The sequence below is a fragment of the Dipodomys ordii genome, unplaced genomic scaffold (assembly GCF_000151885.1).
Source record: "Dipodomys ordii isolate 6190 unplaced genomic scaffold, Dord_2.0 Scaffold15, whole genome shotgun sequence".
Classification (NCBI taxonomy): domain Eukaryota; kingdom Metazoa; phylum Chordata; class Mammalia; order Rodentia; family Heteromyidae; genus Dipodomys; species Dipodomys ordii.
In genome coordinates, this window is record NW_012267231.1 from 9,735,231 (window position 1) to 9,755,370 (window position 20,140).

Sequence of the window (20,140 nt, forward strand, 5' to 3'; positions counted from 1 at the left end):
CTTATGTGGTGCTGAGGAATCGAACCCAGGGCCTCATGCATGCAAGGCAAGCACTCTACCACTGAGCCACCTTCCTAGCCCAATAACCCTGTTTCAAATAAAACAAAACAGAACAAGATGGCCCCACAACTCCATCCAATATCCTCAAGAAAATAGTATTATCTACTATCAAAATGAGATGAAAAGGGTACAAATATATATATATATATATATATATATATATATATATCAACATCTCTCACGGATTTGCTGCCCAATTCTTAACAAAATGTAAACAAATAGCATGCAGCAATATATACAAATAATAATACACCATGACCTAGTGGGATATTTCCAGGGATGAGAGGTTGGCTCCACATTTGAAATTGAGTCAATTAAAATAACTCATCCTATTGATGATCTGCAGCAGGGAAAAAAAATCACATAATCAAAGTAAGGAGGAAAAATCCATGAATAAAATTCTGGTAAAACTAGGCTTAGAATGGGTGTCTGCAGACCACTTGTCATCCGAGGTACTCAGGAGGCTGAGATCTGAGGATTCAGGTGTAAAGCCTGTCTGGGCAGGAAAGTCTGTGAGACTCTTTTCTCCAATTAACTAGCAAAAAGCTGGAAGCAGGACTGTGGCTCATGTGGTAGAGTGCTACTCTTGAGCAAAGGCTGCTCAGGGAGAGTGTCTAAGCTCTGAGTTCAAGCTCCAGGACTGCCACTCCCCCAGCTGGCTCCCCCAAAACCACCCAAAACTAAGATTAGAAAGAATTTCCTCAACTTGGTAAAGAACATCTACAAAGGCAATACAGCTAATATAGCAACAATGAAAGACTGCATACTTGACCTCTGTAAGGATGGGGAATAGGAAGCGTGCTTATTCACATTATTATGAATGCTAGAAATCCTAGGCAGTGAAGCAAGTAAAAACAAAACAAAACAGAACAGAACTCTAGTACAGATTGGAAAGGAAGGAAATAACATTATCCTTATTTGCAGATGACTTGATGGTTTATGTAGAAAATCAGAAGGAAAGGATAAACAACTTATAATAATAATAAGCTATCTTGTACAGTTCATACACATGAATTATATTTCTAAATATACACAAATGAATTGTATTCCTAAATACTAGCAATGAATACATGGGAATACCAATGAAAATATAATAGCAGCACTAAACAATGACTTGGGTATTCTCTAAGATAAAACATTCAGCATTTGAATGTTGAAAATATAAAATTCAAATGAAAAGAAATTAAAGAGTTAAACAAACAGAGTGGCATACAACTGTTAATAAATTGGTGTTTGTGTGTGTGTGTGTGTGTGTGTCTATGTGTGTCTGTGTGTGTATACACTGGTACTGGGGCTTGAACTCAGACCCTGGGTGTTGTCCCTGAGCTGCTTTTACTCAAGGCTAGTGCTCTAACACTTGAGCCACAGCACTACTTCTAGCTTTTCTGAGTAATTTGTTAAGGAATTTCATGGACTTTCCTGGCTGTCTTTGAACCATCATCCTCAGATCCTGAGTAGCTAGGATTACAGGCTTGAGCTACCAGCACCACGCAAGAATTATTAATAAAACATGTTAAATGCTTTCAAAGTAGAAACTGTGAAAGATGAAGTATAAATACCGGAAGCAATACTTGCAAATTAAGGCTCTCAAAAGTGTATTTAGAGTCAGAACCAGTGAGTTATTGCTTCAATAACTCACCATGTTGCCAAAGTTTATTATACAAAACCTTGTTGATGCTTTGTTTAACTTGGATCCCTACCTGCTCCCCAATGCTTTTTTAAAAATGGTTAATATTTAGTAATTTTGGTTTAATGTGAAATGGTTTTATTGGCATAAAGTAGCTATGCCCTTAAGTCTAGATGAAATGTATTAAAATGAACGTTATGAAATTAAGATGATATAAAGATGCTAATGTGTATGCTAACAATTGGTATATTCTTACCACCTGCAAATCATCTTATTTAAACGCTAAATGAGAAATGCAATTAAGACCCTTAATTAACAGTACCACCGGATGGCCTGCAGGAGACATGATCAGAAATAACACGCAATCACTTAGTAACTTCTCTTTCTCTGGGCTGTGGAATAACAACCTGTCTCACCTGACTTTTGAGATGTCTTTTTATAAACATCCAGGCTAGGAAGATATTAAAGTTACATTGCCACAAAGTAAAAGAAAATGACAAGATTCTTGCCTACAAAGACTTAAAACCTACTGGAGTGTCTGGCATGCCTGCAAGCCTGACACATTTAATCTCAAAGTAGGGTGTCCTCATTCACCCTGAGAACTGGATCTGAGCAGCTCCTGACAACAGCCAAGGGGAAATGGGGGAGGGAGTGGCGGTGGGGAGGGGGAAGGGCATGCGCTCAGGCAAGTGGTCTGCATTTATGAGGCAGGTTGATCCAAAGCCATGTTCGCTGATGGAGCTAAGCCCCTCTGCGGATCCCATGGGATGAATATTGACTGGCCTGCCACCATCCATGCCACCTCAATGCCTTTGCTGGGGACTGGCACGGTGTGGCTGAGCTCTATCGCCTGACCCGTGAGATGAGCTGCTAGGAAGGTATTGCTAACTGAACTGTCAGGTAAAGGCGTGTGTCTGACCCAGTCACAGCCAGGCTGGGTCTCCGAATGGAGCTAGAGGGGAAGGAGGACAGGAGGTTGGTATGTGGGTTCTTGAGCAGTCAGATCTGCCATGAACTTCCCTGTTTTCAGATGGGAGTGTGTCTGGGTTAGTGTGTCTTCCTGCTCACTGCAGAATCAGCCATAAATCTACAATATTTGTGTGTACGTGGGGGGTGGGGGTGGGGAGTGAGGGGAGAAGGAAACAGGCTCAGAGACCACAACGTGCCAACGGTCTATTGTATCCTGGCAGGAGCAATTGTTCACCCAGGACCAGATCAGTTTGGGAGAAAGGCTGATCTAATATTCAGTTGGGAGTGGACAGTTTGTGGCCAGCCAATGTTAGCTCCCTGAACACTTGCGATTTCAAGAACATTATTCTTTAATAAGGAACAAAAGCGGAACTGGAACAAGGCCCCAATCTAAGTGTTCTTGAAGTCATATTCCTGCCCACCAAACTTCCAAAGGATCAGAAATTTTCCCTCTGCCACTGTCTTTCTCCCTGTCTCTCTCCCTATTCTTCATTCTCTTCCTCCTCCTTCTCTTCCTTCTCTCTTCCTGTTCCTCTCCTTCTATTTTCTTTTCCATGAAAATTGTAGGAGGCACCAAGACCAATTTACCCATCACTCAGAATCTGATGGGTGTCAGCCCTCTCTCATCTTTTCCTTTTAAAGCGGTGTGAGGGAACATAATGAAACAAAAGAAGCAGTAAAGATGAAGTTCAAGTTCCCTCCACGCACTTCCTCCCATTTCATGCTCATTCTGCCTTTGAATTCGGTCATGTTCTCATGCTATCACAGGATGTTAATAGTGAAAAACACATTATACACTCAAATCTTCAGGGCGACGATACTCCCAGGTGCTGGGAGGCATATGCTGTTCACGATGCTTATTCCTCTGCTCCTGGATTTTGGGGGGCTTTGCCTTTGCTTCTCCCCCATGGAAGGGAAGTGAGGACTTCTGTTCCTCATACAAGCACTCCAACAGCATACTAATTGCTTCTCTCCCATGTCTTTTCTCTCCCCACCTCAACCTTTGATTATTTCTTCTCAGTCTGGTTCTGTTTCTGCCCTAGTCTGCATGTCTCTGTTTCCAGTGTTCAGGTGCAGCAGGCTGCTCCCCTTCCAATCCCTGTAGGATGTACAGATAGGTTGGCAAGGCCACAGCTCAGGCCTCTCCTTGTTCTAGCCCCTCTGTCTGACACCGACATCCACAGGTGAGCCAGGCTCCTGGGGTCCCTAAGTATTTACTTGAGGGAGGGAGCTGGGAATTAGCCCTGTTGGGTCATTCAAGACTGGGCTATGGAGCTGCAGGTGTAGCTGGGAGGGGCACTTGCTAATAAGCAACCAATGCATCCGGCCCTGGGTTCTATCACTGCAATAAAAAGAGTAAGAGGAGGAGATGAAGAAGATAAAAAGAGAAAGAGAAGAATAAGATACATTGTTCAAGATAGCTAGCTATTATACAGAAAATTTGCTTGAAAATAGAGGAACTTTCCCTTCTTTCCCTGCTTTCTTCTTTCCTTTCCCTCTTTCTTTCTGGAGGTACTGAGATTTGAACTCAAGGCCTCATACATGCCAGGCAGGCACTCTATTACTTGAGCCATGTTCCCAGCACAGTTGTGTTCTTCAAAAGGGGCTAGACATATGACCAAATGTAATACATGGAAATAACTGCCAAATGAATATAGACTAGGTATTAGCTAGCTTTGCTAGAGTAGTGCTAATTTTCTTAATAATAATAATCTGGTCACACTGGAGAATATCCTTATTTTAGAAGACAGATGCTTCAGTGAGTGAAGTATCTGCAATAAACATTCAAGTGGTTCAGAAAAATGCATTTATGTGTGTCTACAAAATTCCTGTTGATCTGTATCTTTTTATCTCTGTTTCCATACATATATAAAAAGATAAATGAAGTGTGACGAAATCCTAAAAATTGCCAATTCTTGATGCAGAATGCGGGGGTGCTAATCTTTCAGCCTTTCTGTAGATTTGAAAAGGTTCAAGATGAAAAGAACACTGTGTGGGTTTGGTCCACAGCTCTAAGAGAATGAAGGCATTCTATTCTGGTGCCAGTGACAATTTCTGTGTAAATTAACTCATTTGTCTTGATTCAGTTAAGAGATTGGTTAAATTTAGTTAAACACACTTTGGGGGAATCTAATGGATGCAGTTACTAGTTTGGCTGGATTCTTTCCCCCTGCATATCTATAAATTAAATTGGAATTTCTTGCTTATAACATTAAAATTCTCCAGAGTCACAGAGCCTGAAATTCATGGAGATTTCTCCCACAGCATTACATACCTATTCCCTTAACATCTATGGCAGGCAGCATTAATACATCACCACACATTGCATGGCAGACATGCTAATCAATCACCACTCTTCCCACAAATGAGGTAGTAGACCTAATTATCCTTCTCAAGTCAGAGCACCATGCAATAATGGCCAGTTGTTTCAAGTTGTCAAGGAGGACAGAATGAATTATTCATCCATTAAGTGGGCTTTGGAAAACCCACTGCAGCAGAATCTGGGTTGTTTACCATAGTTAAGTGTAAGTGGGTAAGCACTGAGTCCCTGGGACTAGAGAACTTGGCCCAAATCTCAGTTCTATCACTTAGTTTATTCTCCTTATACAAATTATTTAACCTTTCCTTGTCTTAGTCCTTGAATCTGAAAATGAAGAGTAATTGTAGTACTACTTTATTGGAGTTTCAGTGAACTCTCTCTAATATTCAGAAGGTATTGAAAACATCAAATATGTAATTTTGTTATAATAGGTCCAAAAACTTTTTTTGGTTGGTTGTGGGGCTTGAACTCTGGGCCTGGGCACTGTCCCTTAGCTCTTCAGCTCAAGGCAAGCCCCGTACCGCTTGAGCCACAGCACCACTCCCAGTTTTTCTGGTGGTTTATTGGAGATAATCTCATGGACTTTCCTGCCTAGGCTGGCTTTGAACTGTGATCCTCAGATCTCAACCTCCTGAGTAGCTAGGATCACAGGCATGAGCCATCAGCGCTCAGCTCAATAGGTCCAAATTTCTGTGTTAAATAAAGTACTAGGGCTTGAACTAAGGGCCTTGAGCTTACTCAGTTTGTTTGCTCAGCTGGTGCTCTATCACTCAAACCATGTCTCTGGCCCTGCTTTTTGATAGTTAATTGGAGATGAAAACACAAAGATTTTTCTGTCAGGGATGGATCTGAACCTCCATCTTCTAGATCTTAGCTTCCTGAGTAGCTAGAATTACAGACATGAGCCATCAAGGTCCTTCTTGGGGTAAACACTGTGTTCTGTCCAGTGGTGAGACAGCTAACTAAAGAAAGCGGTGCGAGCCGGGCGCTGGTGGCTCACGCCTGTAATCCTAGCTACTCAGGAGGCTGAGATCTGAGGATCGAGGTTCAAAGCCAGCCCGGGCAGGAGAGACTGTGAGACTCTATCTCCAATAAACCACCAGAAAACCGGAAGTGGTGCTGTAGCTCAAGTGGTAGAGCGCTCGCCTTGAGCTGAAGAGCTGAGGGACAGCGCCCAGGCCCACAGTTCAAGCCCCACGACCGACAAAAAAAAAAAAAAAAAAAAAGCGGTGCTGAGAAGTGGGGATATTGTGACTAATTCTGAACATGTGGGAGGAATTTGGAGAAGTCTGGAGTTGGGGACTAGAGAACCCCTAGGATGCTGTAAACAGAGGGTAAGGGGCGACTCTGGTGGGAGCTCAGAAGACCAGACAGGAGACAGAAATGAGGACAGGGAAGACTGCTTAGGAGTTTTCAAATGGTAAGAAGGGCTCACCGGGAACTGGACGAGAGGCTCTTCATTCACATTATAACCAAGAGCTTCTCTACCTTTTGCCTGGGCCCTAAGACTTTGTGAGAGGTTCAGTTGAAAGGTATTGGTCTAATTAATTTAACTGAGGAGGTTTCAAGGCAGCCTGTGGTTCAGGCTGTCATATGGAGATAGACTAGATGCTTTTGACGGTGAGCGATGGATAGGAGCCTTGGGGGAAGGGCAAGGATTGGCATGGTGTGTTTTGGTGTCAAACCAACAAGAATGAATTTATGATGGTTAATTTTGTCTGGTATCTATGAGGGTTAATCCAGACAGGATTAGCTAAAGGCAGGGGATGACCCATCCTGAATGAGGTGCTATAACACCCCATAGGCCAGGATGGAATAGGCCAGTGAGCACGGCATTCATTCTCTTTCTCTCTCTCCTTTCCCTTCTCCCTTTTCTTCCTCTTCCTCTTTTTCCTTTTTTCTTCCTCCTCCAGCTCCTCCTCTTCTTCTTTCCCTCCCTCTCCCCCCTCCCCTTCCTCTTCTTTCTCCAGCTGCTCCTCCACCTCCCTTTTCCTCCTTCTTCTTTGCCTCTCGTCCTCCTCCTCTTCTTTTTCTTCCCCTCCCTCCTTTTCCTCTCTCCCAGCTGGCATTCATGCAATGAGCGATGCTGCCTTGCCATTTCTTTCCCACATGGAGTTTGAGATTTGAAATCACTAGGAATAGAATTCAACCTAAATATGCGCGCTGTGTCTGACCACAGCATTCTGTAATATACCGTTGCAAGTGAAATGGTTAAAAGGGACACAGGAAACGAGGAATTTCCCTTGCTCGCAAAAGAACCAACAGGATTTGCTCTCTCAACCTGGAGCACTTAGCATAGCAGGATTGTTATCCAGTAAAGACCGCTGTAGTTCTGGAAGGCAGACTTTTACAGTGGGTTCCCCAATTTCACCCTCTGGAATTCACCTCTGTGCAATCTCCTTCCCTTGAATGTGTGTGTGTATATACACATATACACACACATGCACGCATGTGCGTGATCTTATATTGCTTTTATAATTAGGTTACAATGCAGGGCCAAAGGAAGGATGATGTAAATAGTTGATCAAAGTGGAGATTGTCTTGTGTTGGCCTGACCTAACTGGAGAGCTCTGTTTATAAAGAGTTTAGAGATTAGAGAAAGGGGGGGAAGTCAGAGGGATTTGGAGAGAGCAGAGAGCAGAATATATAGGTAAGATAGGGGAGACAGGAGAGAAGGGAGAAAGAGAGAGAGAGAGAGAGAGAGAGAGAGAAAGAGAGAGAGATTCTCTGGCTGGGCTGGTAGTAGTAAGTTTTTATAGGGGAAGAGAACTACATGGCAAGAAGCAGTGTAGGATAGTTTTAAAGACAGACAGACAGACAGACAGACACATCTCCCCCTTTCTAGTAACCAGTATAAATGTGCTTTGATACAGCACCCCAAGAAAAGAAGGGACTTGGCCAGAACAGGTGTCTATGTGATTTCCTCCTAGAATAGCATGCCTTCAGTACCCTAGCCCAGGGAAGACTGCCTTCTGGGGGTCTCTCAGTTGCTGTGGAAATGGGGTATGCCCAGGTGATGTTCTATCTGTGATGGGCAGCTTTCCTGGGCCTTGCAAAGAATTCTAGGCTTCTATTGTGCCTTGCTGCCCATGTGTAAGTGACAAATCTGCTTCATGTCACCTGTGTGTGAGTGCTGAGTCTCACAGCTGCGTCTCTCAGTCAGTCTCTAGTCTACAGTCCCTCCATCCAACAGCTAGCAAGAAAACGGAACCACACTCATTCATCTGCAAGGGACTGGATTTTGCCAACAAGCCAGAAGTGGATCCTCCCCTAAGGGACTCTAGATGAGGATACAGCTGGCCAGTACCTTGATTTCAATCTTGAGAGGCTGATGTACTTACTTCACTGCTGACCCGCAGAAGCAGTGAGATGATGATACATTTGTACTGGTTTATGCTGCTCAATGTGGGGGTAAGTTGTTATGCAGACTTCAGATGAGTGCTGTGTCCTTTACCTAAAGGACATTCTGATGAGAATTCTGTCCATTCATTTCCCATCGCTATCCCAGGAGTGCGTAGGAGTGTCTAAGATGCTTGCCTGTGCTCATGTGGCTAAGGAAAGCTATACACAGAGAGACATCTGAGCTCAGAAAGACAAGCAATGGCACCTGGGGGCTTTGCAAAGCACACCATGGCCCAGACTGCTGTAAACACCACACTCGTGAGAGGAGACAGGGTACCTGCCAGAGTAGCAGACTAGTAGACTGATTTAAGCTGGCTTCTGGAAGTCAAGGGTCTTACTCAGCTGACAGTGTTCCTGGGGCTGTAAGTGAGGTGTGTCACCCTGGGAGGCCAACCCAGCAATGGCAAACGCCAGCACTTTTGAGCCCTTTGCAGGACTAAAAATGGTGCAGCGTTGTTCCAACATCTCCAGTTAGAACCCAGAGCAAGATACCACAGACAAGGGCATTCTGCACACAAAGGTGGGTAGAGAAGGGTTCGTGGTTCTCTGCTCCTGTTCTTGGCTTTGGCGGGGGCTCATTCACGACTCATGAAATCATTTCTCTTAGGAGCTGTGAGGAGAACATAGGAGCTGGAACCGTGAATATCTAAAAAAAAAAAAAAAAACCACCAAAAAACAAAACTCCCAAACCCTGAGCTCCTGCAAAAAAGAGACAATGGCAGGCAAACACCATCAAGGGAGGCTGGTGGTTTGACTTTGGAGCGATTAGTCATGTGTTCTGACTTTTCTGAGCTACATTCCTCCGATTCATACAGAATAATAGGAACCATTAATTTCGGCTTTGTAACTGAGGGGTAACCACACAGTTTAAAATAGGATGTCATTGTACCAATCACCCACAAAGACACTTTCCTGAAAGAAAACAAGACGTGACAGTTTTCTATGAGAGAGAGCAGAGAATTCTTGCCCTAAGTATGACCCCGTGATTTCCTTTTCATATAGCTGGAGTGCACCTCCCCACTCCAGGACCATTTAATTCTCCCCTCTCCAGGCACTGCTGCGCCTTGCATATCCTGCCCTGAGAGTTGCCATCCTGGGGGAAGGCCACGTTTTGCTCCCTATCTTGCTCCTTTGTGTCATTGGAGTTCTTGGAGGCATGAACCTTGTGTCCTGCTTCTTGCTAGCCTTTGCTGGCAATGATAATTAATTGCACACAACAGGTCCTCAGTAAGTAGTTCCTAATGAATGATTATAAAGCTTGAGAAAATGACACACTTCTGCTTAAAAAAATATCTATCTAGGGCAAAAAGTAAAAAGGAAAAGAAATAAAAAGGAAATCACGCTAATAAAATAAAATACAATGGAGATAAAGGCAGCCATGTGTCCAGCGGTTACTGAGTACATAGCTTTGTGTAAACTTTGGTGGCAAAGTTTACTACGTCATCGTCATCACATCACGGGAAAGACACCATCACAGGTAAGCCTCATGGGGGTAGCTTGACAAGGACCACACGGTGGCCAGTCTAGTTCTAACATGTGAACCCCGACTTCAGTTCTCCTGAAACCTGGCCTGGTTCCACACCATGCCAAGTCCATGGAGGCACATGGCTGTCCCAGACCCGCTCACTTGGGGATTCTGCTGTAAATGACAAGTAAAGGTCACTCCAATGTGCCATGAGGTCAGAAGACAAACCTGAAACAGGTTTGTGTGAAACTACCCTCAGGAGCAAGCTGCTGTCCTAAGTCGGAGGTCAGTGGAAGCTTAGGAGGCTTAGGGAAGGAGCCATGCTATAGATTAGATCTCAAATACCCTTCCTTCAAAGGCTTGCTCCCTCGATTGTGGCACTGACGGGAGGCGGTAGAACCTTTGAGAGGTGAGACCTAGGGGGAGGAAGTTAGGTTATTGGGGGAAAGGCCTTGAAGGAGATATTGGGAGCTGGGCCTAACATTTTTTCTTTTTTCATTTCCTATTTGTCATGAAGTGTACAGGCCTCTTCCCCCATGCATTTTTACCACGATCGGTGCCATAATAGACCTGAGGCAACAGACCCGAGCAAGCATGGACTAAAAACCTTTGAAACTGAACCAAAAATAAATCTCTTATCTAGTTGATTACCTCAGGTATTCTGTTGTAATGAAGCAAGACTGACCAACACAGGAGGGCAGGCTATGGGGTACTGCCAGAGGGGAAGCTACTTCTTGAGCCTCCTCTAAAAAAGCCCTGTGTATCCCTGGTCCTATGTACCCCTCAGTCCCTCAGCCTCAGTAGTCAGAACCACTGGTCAAGTCCCAGTGCTCAGATTCCCTGACTTGCTGGCACATTTGGCAACATGGTTCACTCCCTGCTTGAAACACTTTCTCAGTGTTTCAGTCTGCTGTCAACCTCTGGTTTTAACTGATTTCTAGGCCAGCTGCTTTCCATTTCTTCTGCAAGATCCCCTTTCTGTTCCTGAGCCTTCCATGCTAGAGCACTCCAGATCTGCGTCTTTGATGGTTTCTCTTTTCTGTCCCTGCTCCAGACTGGTGCATCCAACTGATGCTCACTGTTGTACGGGACATGGTGTGTGTGTGTGGGGGGGTCTTTTAAGGAGCGTGTCCCATTACAGAGATCTCACTATACCTTGGGAACTGACACATTCATACTGTTGGCCCAGATATCTCTCTAATTCCAGATTTGCATGTCCAATGTGAGAAGATATGTTCTTTTTTTCTTTCACTCAATGCTTTTTTTCTTTTTTTTCAAATCCAGAGTCCTATAAATAAGATTCCATATAAACAGCTCATTCATAACGCTTTCAAGATTTAACCACTAAACAATTAGGAGGAGGAATATATACTTTCCACCCAGCAATACTGGGCAGTTTTCTCGGCTCACTGTTTTGAGGTGGAGCTCTGTTTTCCCCAAGGATATTGATGGTGAAGGATGTGGGGAATGAACAGCTGCTGTCACTTCTGTGTGGTCCAATTTGTCACTCAGATGAGGTGGAGGGCTGAGACTTCTTAGTACAGAAAGGGTCCAAAAGATGAGAAAAAGAGAAGTTAGAGAAGTCAGGTGGGTGGCAGGATCAGGTTCGTGCCGTGCAGAGCTTGCCTGGCTCTGCAGAGGAGGGCGGGGCACCTGTGCACCTTCCTTGCTTCTCAGTGGGAAGGATGGAAGAGGCCTGGCAAAGTTCTAGGATGCTTTTCCAAGACAGAACGCTGACCTTCAGACTCCACTGGTGTCAAGACTGCCTCTGACTCTCCTTAAAGAGTGGCTGGTGGCTTCCCCAAGGTCTCCTGCTAGTATATACCGGGGGGGGGGGGTTCTCTGTTGCTGAATGGATTAGGATTGCCATCTCTGGGATCACATCTCTCCATTCTCTCAATGTGCAACACTATCAAATGTTCATGCACTTCGAATTTTAACTCAGTAAGTTTGAGTTTGGAAAGGGTGGTTCCAAAGGTTTGAAGAAACCTTGGAAGGTTGAAGTCAAATGGTGCCTCTTTGGAACGCTAATCCAGAAGTAAAATACAAGTGATACAAAATGAGTTTACGATACAGGACTCTCCCTTTAACAGTGAGGGTACATGTTCCTGGACCCCCATGGATGCCAGGGAAAGTACCATGGAAAGTTAGGATAGCGCTGAAACCTATACAGATAGTCTCCTTCCCTCCCATACCTATGATGACTTATGGATTGGCACAGTAAAAGATTAGCAACATAATACAGATCAATGATAACATACACTGCAATTAAAGTTATTCAAAATGTGTGGACTGATTCTGGAAGTTTCACCATTTAGTATTATACCACAAGTAACTGACACCTCAGAAAGTGAGACTGTGGGTAAGAGGTTCTACTTTATATGAAAAAAAAAACAACAGGAAAGAAAGATACTTTAAAGACATAAAGGCTTTCTTTGGGTGTGACAGAGCTGAGGGAGAAAGCAGACCCACGCACTCCAGGCTCATCCTTTCGCAGGACTGTGAGCTCCGATTAAAGGAGATTCTTGGGTGAGTTCAGCTACCATCCACACTGTCATCAACCATATATTGTGGAGCTTCAGCAGCGCTGAGCTATTGCTGTGTTTGACTGAGACTCGTGACACTTGTTTTCTTAACCCATACCGACTTGCCCTTCTGAATAAAGTGATTATTTTTAAAAACACACTGTCTGAATTAGTCACATGGGAGTGTCATTAAACAAGGCCAGCTTCCACAGAGAGGGATCGAGATGAAGGCTGATCCGCTCCCCCTCCCCCCTCCTCCCGGGTTGTTCAGTGTTTGTGGATCAGCAGACAATGGTGGAGATGCCAGTCCCTGGGTTGTTTCTGATGGCTGTGCAAGTAACTGAGATAACAGTTTGCCCTTTCTCATGAGGCCTGGAGCTACAACACAATGACTGTGGATGTGGATCCTGTTCTAAACCCAAGCACCTTCTTCACAAAGCTTCCTGGGTCCCTGTTTCCAGAAATAGGTGAATTTACGAAGGTGACCGTGAGTGGCATGGCTTTCCTCTGAGATCCACACCTACCCTCAAGCCCAGAGTATTTCTTATGTTTGATCAATTTTCCCTGGGGAAGTAAGATGGAGAAACAAGGTTCCCTTGGGGGAGGGGCTTTGGATTTAGGCAACAGGGAACAAGAAGTCAAGAGATTATAGTACCATGCTCATCACTCTGCAACCAGCAAACACTGGGCTAGAACACAGCAGGGTTGGTATAAGCATGGAGAATCCTAGTGGGAACTGCCCAGGACCTGAGAACACACCTCTGTCTCCATGGAGTCTGCGGAAGGTGAGCCTGTGGTTGAGCCACTCACCTGCCTGCTCCAAAGCTACCATGGTCGCCTGCTCGATCAGGTCCCGCTCGATGAAGCTCCTGAAATCTTCGCTGTACACGCTCAGGTCGGGCAACTGGAAGGTGTAGATTGGCATCTCCAAGGGGAACTGCTCATTGTTGCACTCGTTCGCCACGTGGGACCGGGCCAGGGAGACGATAGCTGAGCTGGCGTGGGAAATACCCCGGGAAAGGCGCTTCTCTGCAGGAAAAAAGAGGAAAAAGGCAGGCAAAGGGATCAGTGTATGTAAGTACACACAAACACATGAGCAAATATGTGCAGTACACACAAACATGTGCATGTACATCCATATGTATAGGTACATACAGATATACACAAGTGCATACATGCATACACATGAGCACACTGCATACAACACACGCATAAGACCCCCATATATACTACACACCAAATACACACATGCAAGCACACATACAGATGCATGAACATAAATATGTGCACACCCAAGTCCTGGATATACATATATACAACACAAAAAACCACATAGCTCTATGTACATCCATGGCACACATGTTTACAAAGCACATAAGACATATATGCACAACATTCATTTATGTACACAGATACTATACAATATATAGACCTGTACACGTACACATATACTAGACACTACACAGACACACAAACCTATACACACGTTTATGTACTGCACTGCACATTATCCATATACTTCACCCACAATATGGATGTACATACACTATACAATGTATACACTGCACACATTATGAATTCACCTGGAGCACTGCAGACATATGTGTACACACATGCACATACACCTGCACACCCATATTCTTCCTACAGTAGCCCTTCTAAGCTGGTGCTCTACCATTTGAGCCATGATTCCAGTTCCCAGACATGGGTGAGTTTACTAAGGTGATGCTGATAAACTCCTTCTACCTGAACATCCCTGGACACAAGTATGACATCGCTGCACATGCTTCCCTTATGTCAGCACTTTTCCATCTCTTAGTATGAGGTGGAATCTGGTCTTGCTCTTTCTGGGCTTCCCAAGCAAGAAATGAGAAATGTAGTGTGGGATTTTTCCAAAGTTCTATGTGTTATACTGTTAGGAAGTGAATCACTTTAAAACAGTAGGCATGCGCGCTCTCTCTCTCTCTCTCTCCATCTTTCTCTCTCTCTCTCTGGTTGGTTGTGGGGCTTGAACTCTGGGCCTGGGCATTGTCCCTCAGCTCTTCAGCTCGAGGCAGGTGCTCTACCACTTGAGCCACAGTGCCACTTCCAGTTTTCTGGTGGTTTTTATTGGAAATAAGAGTCTCATGGACTTTCCTGCCTGGGCTGGCTTTGAACCCCGATCCTCAGATCTCAGCCTCCTGAGTGGCTAGGATTACAGGTGTGAGCCACTGGTGCCCTGCATGTTTGCTTTCTTGACACAGTAAAAATATATTTAATTGACTGGGTGCTGGTGGCTTACGCCTTTAATCTTAACTACTCAGGAGGCTGAGATCATCAAGTTTGATGCCAGCCTGGGCAGAGAAGTCCCCATGAGACTCTTATCTCCAATTAAAACACTTGAAATCAGAAGTAGAGCTCTCAAAAACTGGAAGTGGAGTTCCAAGTCGTACAGTGCTAGCCTTGAGTAAAAAGAGCTCAAGAACAGTGCCCAGGCCCTGAGTTCAGGCCCTACAACTGTGTGTGTGTGTGTGTGTGTGTTTTATATATATGCAAAGTTGTGCTTTTAGTGGCCGACATTTCACCTAAATGAGCATTGGTAAGCATATGATGGCTTTGTTATCATAAGAATTTTTTTTTTTTTTTTTTAGCAGAAGCTCTCCTATTCTGGTCAGGAAAGCAGGATCACTGGTGTTTGAGTGAGATTATTGCCTAACCCCTGGGGCAGATTCCTGAATACATTGAGTACTAAGAATACCTATCTCATTTCAGACTAGTCTGCCTGCTCTCTGGTAAGGCTGCTTATCTGCAGCACAGCCCTGATGACAGCCCTAGCCACAGGGCAAATCCCCACTGGTGTCTTCCTCCCACCAGAGGCTTTCTTTGGTCTCACTTGTACGTTCAATGGGCAGAAGAGGCATTAAGGTAATTCTATCAACATGGACTAGCAAACGGAGGCTTTTGATCCTGTGGCAGGGTAGTTTTAAATCCAAATTTAATTCTCAGAAGCCTCTAGTTATTTGCCCAGTCAAGTGAATAGAAAAACCACACAAGAGAACCTATTTCAGAATGGATGTTTTCGATTCAGTTCCATGTCAGTCTGAGACAATGTGATTAAGTTGTTTTGTATTCTGAGGCAAAGCAAAAAAGAAGTCAAACCACAGGGACCATCAGAAAGAAGAGAAATGGAACCGAGGGCCTGGCTAGTCTGTCCAATGATCCTGTATTTGGTCCAAGGGCAGAAGCCAAGGAGATCCCATGGGTGCTGCTTCTTGTAGACCATGCAGAGCTTACAATACCTTTTTCTAGATCAGAAGTATTGGAAGTTTCTTTCTTTTTCTTTTTGGTGCCAGTCATGTGGTTATAACTCAGGGCCTGAACACTATCCCTGAACTGTTTTTTGCTCAAGGCTAGCACTCTACCACTCTAACCACAGCTCCACTTCTGGCTTTTTAGGTGATTAATTGGAAATAAAGAGTTTCAGGGACTTTCCTGCCTGGGCTGGCTTTGAAGTGCAATCCTCAGATCTCATCCTCTTGAGTAGCTAGGATTATAGGCATGAGCCAACAATGCCCAGCAAGTAGTTTTGGAAGTTTCTTAAGGAGAAAAGAAAATTGTAGAGAAGGGAGCAAGAGAGGAAAATTTGAACGCCAGTGGAAACATTCAAGGCCAAGCTGCTATTGGGTATGTATCTGAAAGAAAGGAAGTCAATATGTTGAGATGTGTGGCACTGCAGCACCATTTGCAACAGACAAGGTATGGAACCAGCCCAAGAGTCCATTAAGGGAAGAATGAATAAAGAAAATATGGTATGTCCATATAAACACAATGGAATACTATTTGGCCATAAAAAAGATAAACAATGTTATTTGTGAGAACACGGATGAACTTGGAGAACACCATGCCAGTGACAAATATCACATGACCTCATTTGCATGGAAAGGCGAAGTGAACTTAGAGAACGAGTGAGAGGAACAGCGTGGTTACTAGGTAGAGTATGGAGATGGAAAGGGGAAGAGAGATACGGAGAAGTTGGTGATTGGCTACAAAATTACAGTTAGGCCAGGCACCAGTGGCTCATGTCTGTAATCCTAGCTACTCAGGAGGCTTAGATCTGAGGACTGAGGTTCAAAGCCAGCCCAAGGAGAAAAGTCCCTGTTGAGACTCTTAGCGCCAATCAACTCAAAAAACGGAAGTGGTGCTGTAGCTCAAAGTAGTAGAGCACTAGCCTTGAGCAAAAGAGCTCAGGTACAGTGCCCAGGCCTTGAGTTCAAGCCCTACAACTGACCAAAAAACAAACAACAGAAAGAAACAACCTACAATTAGATAGGAGAAATAAATTCTAGGGTTCCACAGCACGGTAGGGTAACCATATTTAGCAATTATTTGCTATTTCGAAGTAGCTAAAAGACAAGATTTTGAATGTCTCCAGCACAAAGAAATGTAATAAATATCTGAGATGGATATACTAATTACTCTGATTTGAGTATTATATACTTTATACATATTTTGGAATATCCCACTGTAATCCCATAAATATGTATGCTATTAGCTGTCAATTGAAAATAAAAACAATGAAAAATAATCAAGGCTCTCTAACTTAAGTGCTCTCTTCCCACACTCCTGAGGAGAAGAAGACCAGCCAAAGCACAGGGTGCTTGCCTTTCACCTGACATGAACTATTAGTGGAGACAGCTGATAGCCACAGGCACCGGAGCTCACAGCAAAACAAGTAAAAGGTGAGGAAGGCAAGCACAGCTTAAGAAAGTTCAGGTAGGGACTGTGGCTTAGTGGTAGAGTGCTTATCTAACATATATGAAGCCCTGGGTTTGAGACCTCAGTACCACATACATAGAAAAAGGCGTAAGTGGCACTGTGGCACAAGTAGGAGACCACTAGCCTTGAGAAAAAGAAGCTTAGAGACAGTGGCTCAGGCTCTGAGTTCAAGCCCCAGGACTGGCAGAAAAAAAAGAAAGTTCACACAGTAATCATGTGGGGAAGGCAGAGTAAACAGACCAGACTTATAAGTGAGTCTAGCACACATGTTCAGAGAGGTAAAGAGAATATTAGACACTAGTAATGGCAAAAATTTAATTTGGAGGGGGCTGGGAAGGTGGCTCAGTGGTAGAGCACTTGCCTTGCATGCATGAGGCCCTGGGTTTGATTCCTCAGCACCACATAAGCAAAAAGAAAAAAGCCAGAAGTGGCGCTGTGGCTCGAGTGGTAGAGCGCTTGCCTTGAGCTGAAGAGCTGAGGGACAGCGCCCAGACCCAGAGTTCAGGCCCCACGACCGGACCCCCCCAAAAAATTAATTTGGAGTGAAAGAATGTTCACTTATGATAGATGCATGGGAAGAAATGAATGAGGAGGAGGTCAATGCAAAGAGATCAAAGGAAACAGTTGGGAGTGGAAATTTTTATTCCACTAAATAAAATATGTATCATAGAAACTCTTTTAGGTACTTTGGGCCTTAGGAGATTCACCATGTAGAAGTATTTATTTTTGAAAGTAATCTTCTAAAGAAGACTTTCTCTTAGTACAAGAGAAATGAACATAGTCATGTGTCTGTCTCCTGTAGATGGAACTGTGTTCTGAGAAGTATCTAACAGCATGAACTGCATGGAGTGTGCTTATACACACCTGGAGAGCCTAGCTTGTACTTACACACATGGATGGTCTAGCTCAGGCTTACTTACACCTGGATGATCTTCTTTGTGATTACACACACATGGATGGTCTAGCTTGTATGTTTATACACCCTCAGAGTAGACAGACTACACCCTCAGAGTAGACAGACAAGGTAAAAAAATCACAGCAATAACACTTGATGCTGGCAAAATAAAGGGACACACCCAGGGTTCACGAAACACAAGAGAGTGGGACACTTTTTTTTTGTCGGTCATGGGGCTTGAACTCTGGGTCTGGGCGCTGTCCCTGTGCTCTTCAGCTCAAGGCAAGCGCTCTACCACTTGAGCCACAGCGCCACTTCCTGGAGACACTTTTATAATGAAACTTTGAAGTTAAAAATCACGTGTGCTGCCACAGCAAGCCCACATTGGGATGCTAACCGATAGGAAGAAACACACCCGCATAGAGGATTGATAAAGTTTGGCATGGCTTGTAGTGGTAAAAACAGGTAAACAATAAAAACCCAAGAAAAGTCAGGATGACCATTTTTATAGCAGTTCCCCAAATGAATGTATATTGTATAATAAATTACAGCTATTAAGAGCATAAGTTCATGGCCAAGTGCAGTGGGTCATGTATGTTGATCCTAGCTACTCAGGAGGCAGAGAAGACCATGGTTCAATGCCAGCCTGAGTAAAATGTTCATGAGACTGCTGTTTAACCAATAAAAAGTTGGGTGTTGTAATGCGCACCTATCATCTTGGCTACAGATTAGGGTAAAAAGGAGGATTGCAGTCCAGGCTTTTCCTGGGATAAATGGTAGACCCTATTGGGGAGAAAAAGTAAAAAGGGTTGGGGACATGGCTCAAGTGGTAGTGTTCACTCGACAAACATCAAAGACCGAGTTTAAGCTCCAGTAGTGCAAAACGAAAAAAAAAATTCCAATGATATATTGCTCATGATGTATTGTTCATGATCATATGGACAGTATGTTTATGACAAGTACAATAACCACTTTGCAGCGTATGATACACGTTTGACATCAAATCTTTACATTTTGACTGAACCTAGCAAGAACAGGAAGAATCATACCCAAACAATCTGTGAGATTTGGGATATAGGGAAAAGAAAAAGTCTACATTTCCTGCTATAGCTGTGGATGACTTCCTTTCTTACAACAAATACATCTGCATCTTGTGATGAAAAAAATAACACAGAAGACAGAACAATGACTACGATATAGAACAGATTTGTAGACTAAACGGCTTGGGCAATAAGTGAAGAAACTCGAGGTGTCTGGTCTGGAAAAATGAGCACACCTGAAGGAATGCCAGTCTTTGATCCTTTCAAGGATGATTGGTCTCAACCTTTTTGCTTTTCAGGGGCACTAGAAGGAGTCAGGAACCAGTGTCACTAAGAAAATGTCAGCCCATTGGGAGGAACGAGGCACTGGGGGTGGCAATTTGTCATGACCCCGCTTGCCTCTGCTCCTCTCCCCCTATCTGCCTGCATGCTATGGTGCACCATCCCGGGCAGCCATGCCTAAGCTCAGCCTCTCAGTCAGTACCTTGGGCGATGTCGTCTTGCCTCTGCAGGCAGGGCCTCTCCACCTTGTGCGCAGGCTGGGCTGGCTCTCGCTCGGGCTGCTTGGCACACCTCCCTTCGTTGAACACATGTGGCAGGTTGGCTGTGTGTACTTGTCGGAGTTGCTCATAGTCGCTTAGTGCAGCTGTCAGGTCCCAGTTTTTACCTGTGGGTAAGGAATGACAAGGAATGGCAGGCTCAACACATTGGCAATGGCCTCATTGTAGAAATGAACTGTGGTGTCCATTAGCATGGTAACTAAAAACCTTCCCAACAGTAGTTCTCAGGTTTTCTTCCCCCAAGTGTTGATTGCCTTTGGGCATTCCCGACAAGTAGTATTTTGAAACCCGTAATTGATGACTTTCTCAATGTGTAACTGTATCTGTGTGTGTGTGTGTGTGTGTGGTCCTGAACTCAGCACCTGGGTGCTGTCTCTTAGTTGTTTTGCTCAAGGTGGATGCCATACCACTTGAGGCAGAGCTCCACTTCTGGTGATTTGGTGGCAACCTAGAGATAAAAGAGTCTCAGCGGGATGCTGGTGGCTCATGCCTGTAATCCTAGCTATTCAGGAGACTGAGATC

At 44.3% G+C, this 20,140-nt stretch overlaps 1 protein-coding gene across 1 annotated transcript in view; it reads right to left on the reverse strand.

Moving 5' to 3' along the window:
* Positions 1-20,140, reverse strand: part of Otud7a (OTU deubiquitinase 7A) — an 82,324-nt gene that overhangs the window by 19,957 nt on the left and 42,227 nt on the right. Inside the window, exons 4-5 of the mRNA XM_013011901.1 lie at positions 19,543-19,725; positions 13,128-13,397 (exon numbers count right to left, since the gene is read on the reverse strand). Coding sequence (XP_012867355.1) covers positions 13,128-13,397; positions 19,543-19,725 — 453 coding nt within the window. The remainder of the gene's footprint in view (positions 1-13,127; positions 13,398-19,542; positions 19,726-20,140) is intronic.